General features: G+C 40.7%; 2 protein-coding genes across 5 annotated transcripts in view; both read right to left on the bottom strand.

Annotated features, from left to right (window-relative positions):
- Nucleotides 1-122: 122 nt before the first annotated feature.
- Nucleotides 123-8,989, bottom strand: LOC148369088 (uncharacterized). The gene is made up of 7 exons (XM_088331007.1): nt 8,879-8,989; nt 8,636-8,722; nt 4,487-4,588; nt 1,857-1,891; nt 1,729-1,754; nt 396-455; nt 123-328 (listed from the first exon to the last, which is right to left on the bottom strand). The coding sequence occupies exons 1-7, from the start codon at nt 8,976-8,978 to the stop codon at nt 148-150; spliced, it is 591 nt and encodes a 196-aa protein (XP_088187133.1). The 5' UTR covers nt 8,979-8,989; the 3' UTR covers nt 123-147.
- Nucleotides 8,990-13,514: 4,525 nt separating this feature from the next.
- Nucleotides 13,515-18,265, bottom strand: part of flna (filamin A, alpha (actin binding protein 280)) — a 44,309-nt gene continuing 39,558 nt past the window's right edge. For all 4 annotated transcript variants that reach the window (XM_088331000.1, XM_088331002.1, XM_088331001.1 and 1 more), the window contains 6 exons: nt 17,309-17,424; nt 15,605-15,737; nt 15,333-15,509; nt 15,048-15,266; nt 14,774-14,971; nt 13,515-14,691 (listed from right to left, as the gene is read on the bottom strand). In XM_088331000.1, coding sequence (XP_088187126.1) covers nt 14,507-14,691; nt 14,774-14,971; nt 15,048-15,266; nt 15,333-15,509; nt 15,605-15,737; nt 17,309-17,424 — 1,028 coding nt within the window. In that variant the 3' untranslated portion in view covers nt 13,515-14,506. The remainder of the gene's footprint in view (nt 14,692-14,773; nt 14,972-15,047; nt 15,267-15,332; nt 15,510-15,604; nt 15,738-17,308; nt 17,425-18,265) is intronic.

Here is an 18,265-nt window from a genome sequence, read left to right as displayed (position 1 = left end):
TTACGCAGATCTGTTAAGAAAAATGACAAATTTCAAGCATTTACAAGCACTTCACGCAAAATTCGAGCACTTTTTCAACATTGAAAACACAATATTTCAATTCAAGGATTTTAAGAACCCTGTATCCTCAAAATGGTCATTTATTGATTATTGAAGCTTAAAAGGATTTTCATCTTTGGTCAAGTGACAGTACGAGTAGTAGGCTGCAACTACCACTGCAAGAAGCAGCAGCATTTTCATCAGCCCCCACATGCTGCATCCAGAAGGGACCGCCTCCTTGGTGTGTACCGTGTTCTGATTGGCTGGGCTGCTCTGGAGCCGGATGAGTCTGTTGCACAGGAAGCCATGACGATCACTGAATTTATTTTCCGCGATGTGAACATTTGCAGACGTACTGTTCATGGCTGTCTGATTCCTCGTCTTCGTAAGGCTCACTGTTGTATCTCCTTTTCAGCCTGATTGGAATAAGTGTTAGTTAATAGTTTACAATTGCAGAGGAAAATGATGCCCTGCCCCAAATCCCACCCTAGTTTACAATTGGGCAATTGAGCTGTTTACTCCTGTTTATCAGTAGCTCATGTTATCCATCGCTTGATTAAAAATAAATACACTAATCCCTTGCTATTTCACACATTCAGCGGATTTTGAATTGTCTTTATTGTAAATTATATCGTTGTATCGTGCATTGTTTTCTGCAGCAGACAGCGTGCAGAAAATGCTATCACAGAGGCAGGTTAGGGAGGGCTTTGTGTGTTGGATTTGCGTGACTTTATGCGAAAGTGTGATAGGCTCTTGTATGCCATCAGTCAGAGATGGGCCGGCACACCAGTCAATGTGTCCACCATAACAAACTGCGGAGCACGGTGACAGCTAGTAGCTTTAACGGCTCTTGCATTGAAAAAACAACAACAAATCAATTAAATCAGACTCTGAGGAAAGGCAGAAAAGCACAAAGAAATAGCAATAGCCAGTGCATGCTCCAAGGATTGTTATCAGGTTTGGGAAGCGACCAGGTCAGCGTCGGGAGAGAAGGCAAAATACGGGGCTGCAGGTCCAGCCTCACGCTACAGCTAGGCTAACAACTCTATTAAGCTACCCCCGACGAGCCTGTATCTCACCAACGCTGAATCCATTACGAATGGAATTGATAACCTGGAGCTACAACTTGTGAGAAACTGCTACATTCGAGACTGTTGTATTTTAATCATCGCGGAGACCTGGCTCAATCTGAGGATACCTGATACTGGTGTGCAGCTTACCAGCCGCTCTCTAAATGTTTTTCTTACACTGAAAGGATAATCCCTCCGATTTCCTTGTACTTTTGTATATTGACAATAAAGACCATTCATTCAACTGAAATTCGGTGTTGTCTTTTTTATTTTGTAGATCTATAGTTTTTTTTACAATCGTATATTCTCTGTAGGTAAGGACGTCATCTCGTTGTAAGTTTGACCTTTGAGGGCACGTAAGAAGGGGCATTCCTACTCTGCAGATGATCACTTTTCGCGGAGGGTTCTGGTCCCCATTAACCACAATAACTGAGGGATTACTGTAAATCAATGAAATCCGATTTCAACTCTGCTTACTAGGAAGCCTAATTTGACATTGTTTTGCTAGCTAACTTGCTCAGGCAGGTTTTCATGCAACCTCACCCAGCATGATACACAATGGAAACGTCAAACAAAGTGAATGCGAGCACACTCTGCACTGTGTTTGTGACGCACTCACATGTCTCTGGAAACTTCTTGTTTCACCTGTGAAAATAGCAGCAATACAGAACTTTAAGGTTAGCAATCTTATTTGTACAACAAAACATAATCGGGAAAAAAAGGCAAGGGGGACAATCGATCACTTACCGGGCTGTGGTAGGTCACGTACGTAATTTCCTCTTCTGTGAGGACAAACGACATATCAGTTCAGCTTTCACTGCAATTTATTGTTTACGACCCATTTGCTTTCACCTTTTTAATTGCCAAGTTGGTCAGTAAAAGTACACAAAGTGCGCCACGGGCTTGTCTAGAAAATGGTTACATATTTCATGCTCTAAAAACAACATTGCATATAGAGGTGTGCTCCTCGGCTCGAACACCTGAAGCGTGTGCCGAGTATTTTAGACGAGTGGTTCATGAATTGCGAGTCGTGTGCGTGTTGATGACGTAAGCGGTGACGTTTTGAGCACGATGAAGCTGGTGTACCACTTGACTGATTCAGGAAATTATTTGCTTGCTTTGAGAGTGGTGTGAAATAAAATAAACGCCCACAGAGTTAAAAGTCCCCTTCAGTACTGGAAGTCACAGAAACCTGCACTTCAACTCCTTTACAAACTTGCGATCACAAATCGACGCTTCATCTGTACCTTGGGAAAGAGTTATTTTAAAAGCAGGGGAAATTCTCTGCAAAAAATAAATAAATAAAGTAACCTGGTCCAAAAACGTTGGAAAAACTATTGTTTTTAAATAAAAATGAATAACCCCTTCACTTTACCCCCTTTTTACTTATTACATGAGCACAAAGTAACACAGAATAATTCATGATACACTCTTACTCTGTTACTCTTCAAATATATACCGGTATATTTTTTGTATTCAGAGCCTGTTTTTACACAAGCATGTTATATATTTTTCTGTCCACATGGTGGCGCAGTTGAGGTGATGAATCATCTTGAAGTCAAGTCATGTTTATTTGTATAGCCCTTAATCACAAGGAGTCTCAAAGGGCTGCAGGGACCAGTTTATTGCAAACTACAGACTATTATTAAACCAACCCCTGATCTAAAACCTACATGAGGGCAAGGAAAAACTCAAAAACCTCAACATGATGAAAATGAAGAAACCTTTAGAAGGGACCGCACATGAAGTAATGCCCTGTCCAGGATGACCAGGAAACGTTGCGATAACAAATAATACACAGTTATTGGAGACACTATGGGTGAGATCAGGATTTCCTTTGAGGGCTTCACTGCTCTACGGGGCTTCATTTTTCCATCACTAATTACATGCATCCTTTTTCAGGGTTTGAAAGAGTTTCTTGGACTTTTAATTTGTGGATGTAATAGAGGACACAGTGAGAACGCTAAATGATTAAGTGTGATATTTTGTCCGCTGGACATCGAAATTGGCCGTTCAACATAGGCTGCGAACGGCATCAAAGCGATGGGAGACCAGTTTCACTATGAGTGGGAGGCAGCGCCGGGCGGGTTATGCTAAAATTTGCAAATGGATTGTAGATGCTTGGGCTAACTGGTTTGTTGGGACTGTTGTTCAAGCTTTCGCAAAAGCTGGCATCCGAGGAGCCGCACGGCACGGAAATTGACTCAGACAGTGAAGTAAGTGAACCTGGCATGTTTTTCTCTAAAGGTTTGTCACAGAAACAGAATATAATGACTTTGATGGCTTTGAATGATGATGATGAATAAAAAGTACTTTATAATCAATACTTAAATAAACCACAACCAAACTCAGTTCTGCTCCCTGAATGTTAAATATGCACACTTGTGTTGTTGTAAGGCGGGCGTAATGTGGTTGGTTGACGTGAGCAGGGAAACAAGCGTCACGAGAGGGTTGAAGTTCAGTGTTGTGTTATCAATAAACGGGTACTCTCCAGGGAAGCCATACGCGTTCATGAGAATCCATCAATCCACTCAGCCGCCGTGCCACCTTTCTTCACAGGTATATTTTCTTTAAAGCAGAGTAAAAAAACCTCCCTAAAACGACACGCCACAGTACACCCGCGCCCAATAATCACGTGTGTATGTATGTGTTAAATACAAAAATAAAACCAGCAACTGAGAACTGTGCCCTTAGACATGGTGCGCCCTATGGTCTTGAAAACATGGTACTACAATTTTCGGTAGGAATGTTTAGGCCAATACGTCAGTTATGCATTACATAAATGTCATCAAATAATAAGACTTGTCACCCGCTGGCATCAAACACAGCATTGTGAATTACATAGACCATGTAACTCTGTGCTGTTGAGCCACTGGAGAAAATGAAAATGACAAATGATAGGCCATGTGCAAATTGCCATGCGCCTATTAGTCACTAAAACGTAGAAAAGAAAAAAAATAATTATGAGTTTTTTTCCTTTTTTTTTTAGCTTTTTAGAAATGTCAAAATCCTATCCACATCATCGATATTTTTAATTAAATAACATTTTGTGTTAGCTCAGTAGTGTCTTGGGATCAAGGGATCCCAGTTCGAATCCCGGCTCGTCCGTGTTACATGTCGAAGTGTCCTTGGGTAAGACACTGAACCCCTAATACCCCCAATAAGCAGGTTAGCGCCTTACATGGCTGCAGCCGCTATTGGGAAATGTGGAGCACATTGTAAAGCGCTTTGGGAAGTCATTGACTTGAAAAGCGCTATATAAATGCAGAACATTTCATTTCATTCTATTTGGGCATCCCAAATGTGTTCTCATTGGAAGGAGGCCCCCCTGCTTCAGCTCTGAAAAACGACGACAAACAACCAGTGGAGAATCTTACCTTCCTCTCTGTAGTAAGTCTTATCAGAGGAAGACTTTACTGGCAACTCTTCTTTTTCCATGGCCCTCTCGAGCTTCTTCACATACAAATTACGCGTCGAGTCTGCAGGCACAAAACAATCCATATTTATACCTAAAGATGCGCAGCCACAATGGTGCTTTACTCAACATTGCAGAACAAAGATATTCTGTGTTCTGGGCAATACAATACACCACATACACATTATATCCCATTACCCATAAAACGGATGATTTACAATTGGTTGGAAACTGCTACATTCGTGAGAACTATATTTTCATCATCACGGAGACCTGGCTCAATCCAAGGATCCCTAATGCTAGCGTACAGCTTGCCGGCATCTTTCTACATCGCTTCTTGCACTGAAAGCGGAAGCCCTCCAATTTTCTTGTCCCACAGGCTCTTTGTAGACTGGTCTTTCGACTTGTAAATTCCAGCTAAAATGAGATGTCCATAGTTTGCACGGAGTTGCTGTTTGGTGATCGTGATAAAGTGCATAATCATTTCCTGTCCTTGTAAATTAGTCATTTGTTCAATATTTCCTCGGTAAAAAATAAATTAAAGGCGGTGATGGGGCTACTGATGCAGGCAATGGCATGCAAAGTTTGCCCGGTATCGGGCAGTGTCTGAGGCAAACAGTGCTCAGCCTCTTGGTGTAATGGAGACTAATTATTTTTTTTGGGATCGCCAAATGTTTTTGTCCACTTACGTCTTCTTCCACAATCTTCCCAGATCCTTCTACACGACTTCTTCCTCCACATCAACACCCGGTTTATCGTCGTCAACAACCTCCTCCAATTGTCCCTTCGGCCGAGCGATCAGGTTTAAAATCCTCTTCCGAATAGTTTGAGGTATTAGAGGAAAAAAAAAATCTTCCGGTTCGGATTTTCCCTTCATGGCCAAATACAGCTTCTTTGGCTGAGTATTTCCTTTCCATCCTGCCCAAGTCAGTGTTGGTAGGTAATGGTCGCCGGGTTGAGTTGGTCCCCTATATACATTTTGCCAAAGAGGTCATAATCCACTCTAGTTCTAACAGCTGACCAATAAAGGTTGAGAGTCAAACACATTTTTATTTGAATTGTTTATCTCTTTCACTTAAATAATTCTGATATTTCTTTCCCACCAATCAATCAGTTGTTTATCTTTGAAGCAGCGCAGGTCCCCATAGGCAATTCAAATTCACGACACTTGGTTTTGCAACAACAAGGTAGAACGCAATACACGTGTGATGCACCACAGTCTGCAATACCAGCATCATGAAGGCTGCAGTCAGTGGTTTGCAGGCAAAATTATAACCATGATTATTACTATATTTGTACTTTGGCGCCACTGAACAAAATGTTTTACAGTACTTTGCATATGATTTACTCCACAGCACTAAAGGGAAAATATCAAAATCCCTGAAAATACAATGAAATAAACTAGGTTTATGATGAATCAAAGATTATGAATTATAATGGCCGTCTATACGGCCAAAAAATGTACATGGCACGCTTTTGTGTATAGTATGAGGTTGGCTTCTAAATGCAGAAACATATAAATTACAGCCCCATGACATTTTGAACATCTACACGTTCTCACAATCTGTGTGGAATTTGAGCTCCCAAGAGTTTACTTTTCAATGCTCTTTCTTTAAATTTAAAATAAAAAAGCATGAAAATGTACATGATATGTACCTGCAAGCCACGAGGGTTAAAAAAGTGCATCGCATAGACTTTCATTTATAAGTTAAGATGAGGCAATGAAACATTTTCTTTAATGCTACAGTTCCTATTAGGGCTGCACGATTAACCGAAATGTAATCGACATTGCAATGTGACGTTGTCAGATTGTCTAATCGCATAACACTGTATTTTTTGGAAACATTTATAGACAGCAAACCTCTAACAAAGCTTCCCAGAAGGGGGCGCTTGTTACTTAAATTTGACATTTTATTGATCCTTTAAAATTCACCTTAAATCTCAATCCAAGACGTACCCTAAGTAAATTGAATGCTGTCGCTTAACCGTTTGGAGAAAATAGATGGTTGTACTCTCTTTTCATATGTAACACTCTGAAGTTTTGTTGGGCATCTTAGCTGGAAAACAGCTGGGACAAATGCATGAAAACTTACCTGGGTACCAGGTCAAATTTGATCACAATCTGAAAAACTAAACATGAGTATTTTGCAAATATTTCTAAGGGTATGTCTAGGCATTTCCGTAAGTGGCTATTTGGAGACCCGGAAAGTAGCAGTGAGTGACTAATGACATCATACAGACAGTTTTGCTTCTCAACAGTCTTACAGCCTGCAGGCGGGTTAAAGCACGTCACTAATATTAACTCTTGGATGCATAAATAGGATAAAAAATGACCCCATAGTTGACATTCCGGCAGCATGGCAGCGCAGTTGTTTGCACGTGTACGGCACAGTTCTTGACTAGGAAATCGAACTTTCCCTGTGTGGAGTTTTCATGTTCTGCCCGTGCTTGCGTGGGTTTCCTCCCACATTCCAAAAATATGCATGTCAGGTTAATTGGACAGTCCAAATTGTCCCTAGGTGTAAATGAGCGAGTGAGTTGTCCGTCTCTGTGCGCCCTGCCACTGGCTAGCAACCAGTTCAGGGTGTCCCCTGCCCACTGCCTGAAGATGGCGGGTATGGGCTCCAGCACCCCTGCTACCCTACTGAGGATAAGCGGTGCAGCCAATGGATGGATGGGTTGGCATTCTTCAAAATATTTTAAAATAAAAGTTGTAATACTGTCATGTTCGCTGTAAACCATGTACATGACAACATGCATTAAGTATTTTTATTTTGTCCCCACGAATTATCACTCCAGCTCATGGACGAGTGTATATATTGGTAGGTCATGCATCCAAGGGTTCAGTTCTCACAAAAAAAACTAGCACAGAAAAAGCACTTTCCTTTTAAAATAGAAAATCACATCGAAATTGCAATAGTGGTCTGAAAAACAGCAGTTACGTTTTTTTCCCCCAAATCGTGCAGCCCTGGTTTCGTCATTACTCTACTGATCAAATGACAAATAAGATGTAGGTTCTTGTACAGTGGAACCTCGGTTTTCAAACGCCTCTCAGTTCGAACAAATCGGAGTCCGACCAAAAATTTAGAGAAATTCTAGCTTCGCTGTTCGGTCAAAAAAATCGGAGTTCGAACGCCGGTAATGCGTGAGTGTGTACGCTAGGGTGCGATGCTGAGCGGTGTACGGGTGTTTTAGCCCCTTATTATGCCTCCGAAGAAAGTCAGTGCAATCGGCAAAGTTGCTACAGGTGAAAACAAAAAAGTAGTGCGTACAACTATTGCATTTAAGAAAGAAATAATTGCAAAATATGAAGGAGGTGTGCGAGGGTCTGATCTTGCTAGGGAATACAGCATGGCTAAATCTACGATCAGTACGATACTAAAGAATAAGGAGGCTGTGAAATCTAGAGATTTGGCTAAGGGAATGCGTGCTATAAGCAAGCAACGGCGGTCCACCTGCGCGTTTTGCTGACCACCACAAAGGTAAGAAATCCTATCCATAATTTTTTTCTTTATCCTTTTATTTTTATACGTTCATGTTAGCGTAATCTTTCGTACGGAAGATTACGATAACGCGAACATACGATTAGCCTGGGTTAGCTATATGTGGGTGTTGGAACGCAGCCCAACTTTCAGGGTGTTGGAACAGAGCCCCCTATCCAATGAACCGTTCACCACTTGTTGTGGAGACCCGGTTGCTAAATGACTTGTAAACGACACGATTTTATAATTTTTACACGTTCATGTTAGCGTAATTACGATAACGCGGACGTACGATTAGCCTGGGTTAGCTTTATGATTACGTTAAACATTCAAGGTAAACATTAAGGGGGTTGGAACGGATTAAAACGATTTACATTATTTTTAATGGGGAAAATGATTTCGGTGAGCGAACAAATCGGTTTTCGAACAGGGTTCTGGAACGGATTATGGTCGAGAACCGAGGTTCCACTGTATTTGGAAATCTGTGCCCCTACTATTAGGGCGGTTCGTTTACAGTTCAAATGTACCCCTTTTCCAACTTCAATAGAACCCTAATACCACTTTTGTCAAACGTGAGTTAATTCCAAAGGTGACTACAAGCATGACTTAGAGAGAATTGCACTTCTTACCGACTATAGGTCCATGTTTGATGCCGTAATCAGTAAGCATCTTACTGAGCTCTTTGTCGCTTTTGTCACTCAACGACATTCTGCGATCTGCACAGTTAGCAAAAACACATGGAAATGTGTTAGCCGACCAATTCAAGTGGTCGCGTTAATGGAAACCGGAAAATGGAGGGAACCGAGCCGCGCACACGCACACACATAAAAACAAAAACTTCATTAAAAGTGACAAGAGACATTAATACGTACTATTGAAATAGGTTCCGTGTTGGAAAAAGGAAAGAAACAAAATCCTTCCCCGCCTGACAAGTTTGGGAGTGAAGAGGAAAAGGGCGGAGGGCGTGTCCATCTGTAGTGGATGACGACACACTATCTTTCAAATGAATCCACACAGAAGAGTTTAAATTTTATTTTTTTCCCCAACAAGCATTTAATTTTAAAGCATTTTTGAATACATTTTTTTGAATATCCAAACACATGTTTCAACACTGCGTTTTCATATCTTGTATTTAACCTTTTTTTTCCCAAAATGCACAAATAAAATCACTGTGTTGTTGTGTTATGTTCGCCTGCTATCGGATTGAAATAGACTGGACCGTTAGGGTTTGTGTGGACAAATATGTGCTTATGAAAAATCCAATATGAAAGTTTATATTGGGACAGATGATCACAGATCACATGCATGCAGTTCAGTTTTTATCCTCTAAGTGTCGTCAATTTGCCCGAAATAGTTCACTGTTTTTTTTTTTTTGCGTTTACGGAAGCCCAAGAGTGCCATGATTCAATTAATAGAACTGACATTTAAAGAGTAAAACCAGTTTTAAAGCTAACATTAAACTCATAAATCAGTTTTTGAACATTTAAAAACAATAAAATATTTTTATTAAAATATAATCGTAGATTAACTTAATGTTGTAAAATTTAGAACAACATACAGCACGGCAGCGCAGTGGTTAGCGCTTGTGCGGCACAGTTCATGTCATGGGAACCTGTCGTGGGTTCAAATCCAGCTCCAGACTTCCTGTGCGGAGTTTGTATGTTCTCCCCGTGCTTGCGTGGGTTTCCTCCAGGCACTCCGGTTTCCTCCCACATTCCAAAAACATGCATTTCAGGTGAATTGGCCGGTCTAAATTCTCCCTAGGTGTGAATGAGCGAGCGAGTGAGTTGTCTGTCCCCGTGTGCCCTGCGATTGGCTGGCAACCAGTTCAGGGTGTCCCCTGCCCTCTGCCTGGGGATGGCTGGGATGGGCTCCAGCCCCCCGCGACCCTAATGAGGATAAGCGGTACGGCTAATGAGATGAGATGAGATACAGTACTTTTCATGTCAAGTCAAGTCATGTTTATTTATATAGTCCTTAATCACAAAGAGTCTCAAAGGGCTGCACAGACCACAGATTATTGCAAACCACAGACTATTATGACACCATCCCCTGATCTAAAACCTACACGAGGGCAAGGAAAAACTCAAAAACCTTAACATGAGGAAAATGAAGAAACCTTGAGAAGGGACTGCACATGAAGTAATCCCCCTTCCAGAATGACGAAGCTGCAATGGACGTTGCAATAACAAATAAGACACAGATATTGTCAACCTAAAATTTAAGTTATTCATATGCTATAGAATAGAAGTGCTTTTCTTGTCCACATAAAATGTAATTCAAGGTTGCAATTAATTATTCCTGGTCCAATACTGCAAAGAGCAGAGGCCGATAGAGCAAAAATGTGTCATGTGCGTGAGTTATATAATTTTTGTCCTTTCCGACTCTAATAAATTATACCAGTGCAACCAAAATTCATAATAATTTAATTTTAAAACGTAATTTAGAGTATAGTTTTTTTGAGAAGCAACTTTTTTTTTAAATAGAACCATGACTATTGAATCACAATATAGTATTATGAAGTGTAGCTGCTCTAAATTAAAAAAAAAGTCAAATTCAATTATGATAGATTTGTAGTTATGGTTTGCTTAAGGACTTTTATTTAAATGGCCGTTTGGTTGTTAAAATGTTCATTTTTAAGGCCGTTTGATAAATTGAATGCTCGTTTTAAATCCGTATAAATTTTTTATCTTTTTAAAATTTGTATTTTGGCACTCTGCGGCTTCCATAAATTAATGCGAGATTTCCCATGAAACGCAACTGTTTTTCAATATAATGCAACAGTATTGAGTTGTTTTGCAATTATTGTGTTTATAAGAATATATGTCGTGTGACTGTGAGAATCAGATGTGAGAATTTGTAACAATGTTCATGAATTACAATAACCAGACAGTTTTGGGGGGTCTCCAAGTACCCTGAAATTCAACCCAAGCACCCCCCAAAATTGTGTCTTTTTAAAAATTCTCTTTTCCTAGATAAAGGACGAGATAGTCTTGAATGTAATTTAAAAAGCTAAATAACAATTCTTTTAAAAAGTAAAACAAAACAAAAACGTGAACAACACAGCTTTAGAAATACCCCACTGCCTTAATTTTTTTTTTCACTTTTTCTGCTTGTTGTTCCTTTTTCTCATTTTCCTTAAAAAAACAAAAAACAAGTCGGTTGTTTTTTTTAAGCTGTTTTTGTCCCCACCCCCCCAAAAAAATTTAATGTTACATGATGAAATGTATTACATGTATAAACGCAAAAAAACAATCTGAAGCTTTAGTGATCCGAGCCGAAAGAGCAGCTTCTTTAAAGGGCCAGAATTCCCATCACTACGAGCTTATTTGAGTAACTGCTCGATCCTGCAACAGGACAGGGCCAAAATATGCTCTGGCCTTTCTGTCCAACCTTTTTCCCTTTCAGTTCCTCCTATATTGTTTCATAAAGCATATTTTTACTACTTGGTTACCTTTTATGTGGCTGAACAGAGCACATAAAACATCAAATGTTCTGGAAGTTCCTGAAGTGTTCAACTGAAGGCACTGGATTTACACATTTTTGATATCTTGACTGTGCCATTTTTAAAAAAAATTATCAAACCACAGAAATATCAGGATTGCCAATTTATAGCTTTAACTACTTGTCTGATTACAATTTGTATTTCCTTAATGCAAGTTTAACTTTATAGTTACAGTACTCACATTTTTAGGAAAACAATTCTGACTAGTTTTAGTGTTACCTGTGGTGTTCCGCAGGGTTAAGTGCTTGGCCCCCTTCTTTTCAGCATTTACATGCTTCCGTTAGGTGATATTTTTCGCAAGTATAATATCAGTTTCCACTGCTACGAGGAATCTGCCACACTAAATTGTGGAAATTTGGAGGCCTGCCTCACTGAGATAAGAGTGGATGTCCCTCAATTTCTTGCATCTTAACTCTGAAAAAAACCGAAATGTTAGTTATTGGTCCATCTAAATGCCGTGACTTATTCTCAAAAACTGCTGTGAACATTGACAAATGTCACATCTCACAGAGTGACTCGGTTAAAAATGTAGGTGTCATATTTGACCCCGATCTATCCTTTCACATGTGAAGAAAATTACTAGAACCGCTTTCTTTCATCTTCGCAACATTATTACAATTCGTCCTATACTGTCTCAGTCGGATGCGGAGATCATAATTCTCGCGTTTGTTGCCTCCCGTCTCGATTACTGTAATGCCCTACTCTCCGATCTCCCGAAATCCAGAATCAAGAGTCTTCAGCTGGTACAAAATGCTGCAGCGAGGCTTTTAGCTAGGACAAAAAAGTCCAATCACATCACGCCGATTTTGGCTAACCTGCATTGTCTCCCTGTTGGCCTAAGAAGTGATTTCATGGTTCTCTTAGTATTATACAAAATCATACATGGACTTTCTCCCTCATATCTTTCAGATCTGATTGCCCCCTATGTTCCGGTCCGAAGACTTCAGAGAGCGCCGGTCTTCTGGTGATCCCAAGAGCCAAGAAGTGTTCCGCTGGTTCGAGAGCATTCTCCATCCGGGCACCGGTGCTGTGGAATGCTCTCCCCCCTGAGATCGAACTGCAACCTCAGTGGAAATGTTTAAATTTAAGCTTAAAACTCACTTCTACTCTATAGCATATGAATAACCTATACCTTTAGTGGACAATATCTGTGTATTATTTGTGATTGCAACATCCTTTGCTGTCTGGTATTCCTGGAAGGGGGATACCACATGTGCGGTCCCTTCTCAAGGTTTCTTCATTTTCCCCATGTTGAGGTTTTTTAAATTTTTCCTTGCCCTCATGTTGGTTCCAGATCAGGAGATGATGTAATAGTCTGTGTAATAACCTGTGAAGCCCTTTGAGACTCTTTGTGATTAAGGGCTATAGAAATAAAAATGATTTGACTAGTAATTTGATGCTGTCGGGTCCCGTTTGTGTTCTGGTCCTAATTGCGTTATGTTGTATTAAAGGAAAGAGGAAGGGCTGCGCCCAAGCTCCGGTGTTCGCTAGGCGCGGGAAGCAAGTCGCTCTCGTGCTCGGATTGTGATCCGAACACGGAAGTGGATCTTCCATAGAGAGCGATGGCAGCGGCGGAAAAATGGATCAATAGCCGGGACAGGAGAGCAAAAACGTGGTCGGGGTGAGAACGGGTCATAGCCAGAGACAGACAGGAGCCAAAACGGGACAGGTGGGAGTCAGGGTTGAAAAAGGCTTGCCTAGTATATACTGAGGTTTGCAGACGGACTGACAAAAAGGGGAGAGATAGGAGTGTGTTTAAATTGGGAAAGGGAGCCAATCAGAGTCCAAGGCAGTTGGCACCAAAGGAGCAGGCGATCCACATCAGTAATCATTGCAGATGTAACTTTTATTACATCTTTGAAGATATTTTTATTAGCAAACTAATGGACTAAATCTTTCCGAAGACAACTGGAATAAGAATTTTATTTCAGTTTGAAGGAATCCCATGTGTGTAACAGTTCTAGTCAAAGTTGGGAAAGAAAGATGAATACAAACTGAAAAACTACTAGACAACAACTTTATTGTGTATCAAAATACTGTCTTACAAAACATTTAAAAGCATTTTTATTCTGAACAAAGATCTAAATTTTTGTGGACATCTTTTAATAAGAAAAAAAAGAAAGAAAACCTCAACAAGTGAGACATGAACACTGAAGATGTGGGTTTTTTTTTTTGGTCACTTTCTTGAAACAATGTGATGAATCAATCTTTCATCCAGCATCATTTGAAATGTTTCCCTTTTGAATAAACATGTTTGAAACGCATCAGGTAGCTTCTCCTGTATCTTGAAAGCATTTTTGTGAACATACAGCCATAGCCAAACACTGAGAAAGGCAGCGTTGTTGTGAGCAAGTGACAAGCTTAGCGTTAGAACTCTACCTGATCACTTAAACTTTTAACGTTAAATTAGATATCTACTCTAACATGCTTACATCTTAGAAGAGCAGTGCCTAAAACTGGGTCACACCGTCAGCAGGTTAAACTGTTATTAAAAAAGGAGTCACAAAAAATAAGTGGAATAGGCTTTTCCAATTAAACATGACAACAACCATGCCAACCCATTCAACATGAGCCACTTGAAATTTTTACGGACCATGAAGGTGTAGATTTCAATTATTAGGCCCAGTGGAATCATGCCTAGCACGATAATTTACATGAAATGAAAACTTCCACAATGAGAAGCATTCTGGACCTTTTGGACTCAAGTCCACTATAGCATGGCCAAGTTCTGATGCAAAATATACGTTGAATTCAACTGCCGGCTCACAATCTTTCAAATGTGCGCTCAACATTAACCCGACACATTTGGAAATTGATTACAAATTGACTGAAAATTAGGAATATTTGCATCTTTGGAAGATGATTAGGTTTTCAGAGGGTGTTTACATAAGCTGAAATCCGGTCAATAGGAAATGTATAACATTGGTGGGACACGGAGATGTAAACAATAACAGCGGTGAGAGAAGCTGCTGGTGGTGCTTTTTTTCCTCTTTTTTTAAACGACAATATGGAAAGGACTGCCGGGAATGTGCTCATCCCCCCATTTGACCACTAGGATGTACTCTCCCTTCTCTTTGAGCTGGTAGCTGACATTATACAGGCGGTTGCCCAAGTGTTTGACCAGGATCTCCTCACAGGGGACTTTGGGGCCATCCACTCCAACCAGAAGCATGTTCCGACCTGAGGGCATGCAAGAAACATGTCACAACCCTTACAGTAATCAGTTGATTTTCACTGCCATAGGTTTGAGACACACTCTCACCTGCTTTGCCGCAGTCGACACTGAAGCTGTTCTTCTGACCTAGGAAGCCCTTGTTGAGGCCAATACCTTTGGCCACCACCTTGCTAGCGTCTGACTTGACAGGAGCGCCTTGATGAGTGGAGCTGATGGCACGAGTCAACGGGTCGACCATGACGGAGGAGGTCTCATGCATACTGTGGCTGGACACCAACTTGGAGCCTGGAGAGAGGCGGGATGAAGTGACGGAACCATTCAGGACGTCAATTGCGCTACAGCAGCAGAGTCCATTTCTCACCAGTGATCTTTGCTTTGAAGGGGCTCCCCACAATGTGGTAAGGGCCACCATACTTGATAGATATGAGATAACTTCCAGGAGCCATGGGAGTGTAAGTGACTTTGTAGCCCTCCGAGCACTCTACACAATCCATCTTCACCTTCGAAGGACCATCAATAGTTACAGCCAAAGCCCCAGGGCCTGCAGTACTCGTGTTGACCACAAATTCACATGCCGTTCCTGGACAAGGACCACATTTAAAACATTACATTTTTTTGGACCTTCATGATCAACCAACTATCTTACCTGTACTCCCTCGTTCTAAGCCTGGTCCATAGGCTGACACCATCCCAGGATCACCTGCCTGGCCCGTCTCTCCAACCCGGATCTTAAACGGGCTTCCAGGGATGTGACTCCCATTAAACTTTACATCAATAAGATAGAGGCCGTTCTCTCTGGGGATGAAGCGGACTGCATACTTATCTAAAACAAAAAGCAAAACAATTAAAGAATAGACACCAGAGTTAAGACGTCATTTTTAATGCAATTAAGAAGTGCTTTATTCATTTTCTCACTACCTTGGTCAATCTCAGTCACACAACACTCCTCCAGAGCTCCCGACGGGCTGTGAACTTTAGCATCGATGACACCCTTCGCTCCATTCAGGCTGACCGCGAACGATGCCGGCTGGTTCACCTTCAAGCCGGACTCCTGCTCGACAAAAAGAGCTCACACACTCAAATCAAGGGATCATTTTTGCTAGGCATGAAAGTATACTGGGGAAAATACACATGTACAGAAACCGTACAGCCCCTTTAAGTATTCTAACCGATGAAATTATCCGAATAGGGTAGTTCATGTCCAGTTAAAAATGGGTTTTTGTGAATGCATTTAAAAATAAAAAAAAAGTTGCTCTGCAACAACATTAACCCATTTACTGCCAAACACATACCATTATGTAAATACAAAGTGTTTATTCAAAAAAAAGCTTTGTTATAAAAGCATATCTTAACACAAGTATAAGATGCCAATTGAACAACACAAGCACTGAACCTTCAATCTCTTTCTAGATTTGGGAATTTTGTACAATCGCAATTGAGATTTTTTTGTGGTGAAAATTCTAGTATTTTATCTGTAAGGATATCTGAAGACCTGTTGTCAATAATTTTTCATGCATAAAATGAATGTACGGGAAATAATATTGACTTTTTTAGGAAAATATTTTCGTTTTAGTAATATTATTAAACTCTGGAATTGACACACAGAAATTTGCCACAAAAAGTTCTGATAACATTTTTAAAAGAAAATGATTAATTTTTATCTTACCTGGAGGTCGCTAAGAAGGTTAAAGAGGAGGCTGCATAGTGCAAAGGCAGGCAGAAATAGAACCAAAGTGTAAGGGGACAAAGTCTCATGTACGCAGGTGAAAAGTAATGGTGATGTTAGTACAACTTTAACTTTTAGAGCTACACATAGCAGCTGCAAAGAACAAGTTTGTGCATATGTGACTTAAAGCTCATACTCTTCAGAAATCAAGCAAAACTACAAAGTCATTAAGAAGAGTTAAATTATTGTCAATAAAACTGGTTCACCACAAAATACAATTACTGGCCTAAAGATGATGATATAGCTCGTTTAACAAATGTCAAGGGTAGTGTTCAAATAGGTAAACAGTGGATAGAACATATGATTATGTATCATTACTTGGTGGTGAAATGGAATTTTGCAACTTCCAGTTACCCTTTCCCTTCCTTCATAATTAAACACATTTTAAAAAAAATGTGCCTCTATCCCTTAGTATTGTCATAACTTGCATTCTTCAAGCTATATTGCGCATATCTGAAAGGAACAGGAAAGGGAGAAGGACAGCCCACTTTGAAACCTCTTTAACCCTTTAGCGCCCCTTGATCACATTTCAGTAGGCTGTTGGAAGCCTTTAGAAGGAGGCACGAGAAACACACACAGTCCTTTGTTATTCCACAAGCCCTTGGCACTGCCCAACAATGTAGCAGCTGCTTGTCAGTAGCCTGCAGCTCACAAGACATAAGAACCACTTAAAGAGTACTCATTCTTCACTCAAACAGGTCTACGAATAATGCACACATTACCCAACTGGTTTCTTTTTCGTTCTATTGTTTAAGGCGGTTCATCGTTACTGTTCCCTCGAGACAACTAATATTGGTGTGGACTTGAGGACACTTGACAAGCAGATGCGTTTTGGACAGTGACCGGCGGCTTGGTGCGCTTGAACAGGGACATGTGTGCGTGTCTCAAAGCCTCACCTGAAGGCTGGCAACAGTGAGGCGTCGGGCGTCGTCTGAAGGCGAGGCCACAGGAACGATGAAGGGACTGTCGGGGATGTGTTCGTCATTGAAACGGATTGACACCTCATAGTCTCCTACACGGACACAAACATTAAAAAACAAAAAAATCACTACATGTATTAAATTAAATATTTTCTGGACTATAAGGCACACTCAAAAATCTCAAATTAGACAGAAATCTGAACATATGCCTTAAAAAATTAAAATACAATACCATATTTGTTTAACTGGGGATCAAACCAGATAGCAATAGTAAAAGCACCAAATCCTAACAACCAGGCAGTTACATGGAGGGACATGAATGGTTGTTCACAATTGCATAACATCAGATGCAACAGGAATCAAACTCGAATCGCGGTGGGGATAGCGCTGGATCTTATGGTCAAAAGTGATCAGAAATACATTCCAACTGATCAATGCATAATAATAATAATAATAATAATAATTTCCTTGTATTGTCATTCTGTGTAACAATGTACACAGAACGAAATGTCGATTGCACCTGACCCGTTGTAGCGAGCCGATGCAGCCGCAGCCAACTGAGGGCGCCGCTGACCACTTTTTAAGTCTTAGGAATGACTCGGCCGGGGCGCGAACCACCGACCTCCCAGTCTCAAAGCGGGCGCCTTACCATCTAGGCTACTGAGCAATATGGTACCTCTATTTTTTGTGCAATTTTAGCCCTTACTGTAGTTGTAATTCCATATGCCTTCAAGTCCAGTGCACTTTAAATATGAAAAAGAAATCATCACAAAATACTTTTTTTTGGGGGGGGGGGGTTCCTCATACCGTATTTTTTGCACTACATGACGCACTAGAAAATAAAATAAATTAGGCAGCACGGCGGCGCAGTGGTTAGCGCTTGTGCGGCACAGTTCATGTCATGGGAACCTGTCGTGGGTTCAAATCCAGCTC

The sequence above is a fragment of the Urocampus carinirostris genome, chromosome 3 (genome assembly GCF_059441175.1).
Source record: "Urocampus carinirostris isolate Australia breed hairy pipefish chromosome 3, RoL_Ucar_1.0, whole genome shotgun sequence".
Classification (NCBI taxonomy): domain Eukaryota; kingdom Metazoa; phylum Chordata; class Actinopteri; order Syngnathiformes; family Syngnathidae; genus Urocampus; species Urocampus carinirostris.
The sequence above is the reverse complement of the archived record's forward strand: the minus strand, read 5'-3'. Positions and strand labels throughout refer to the sequence as shown.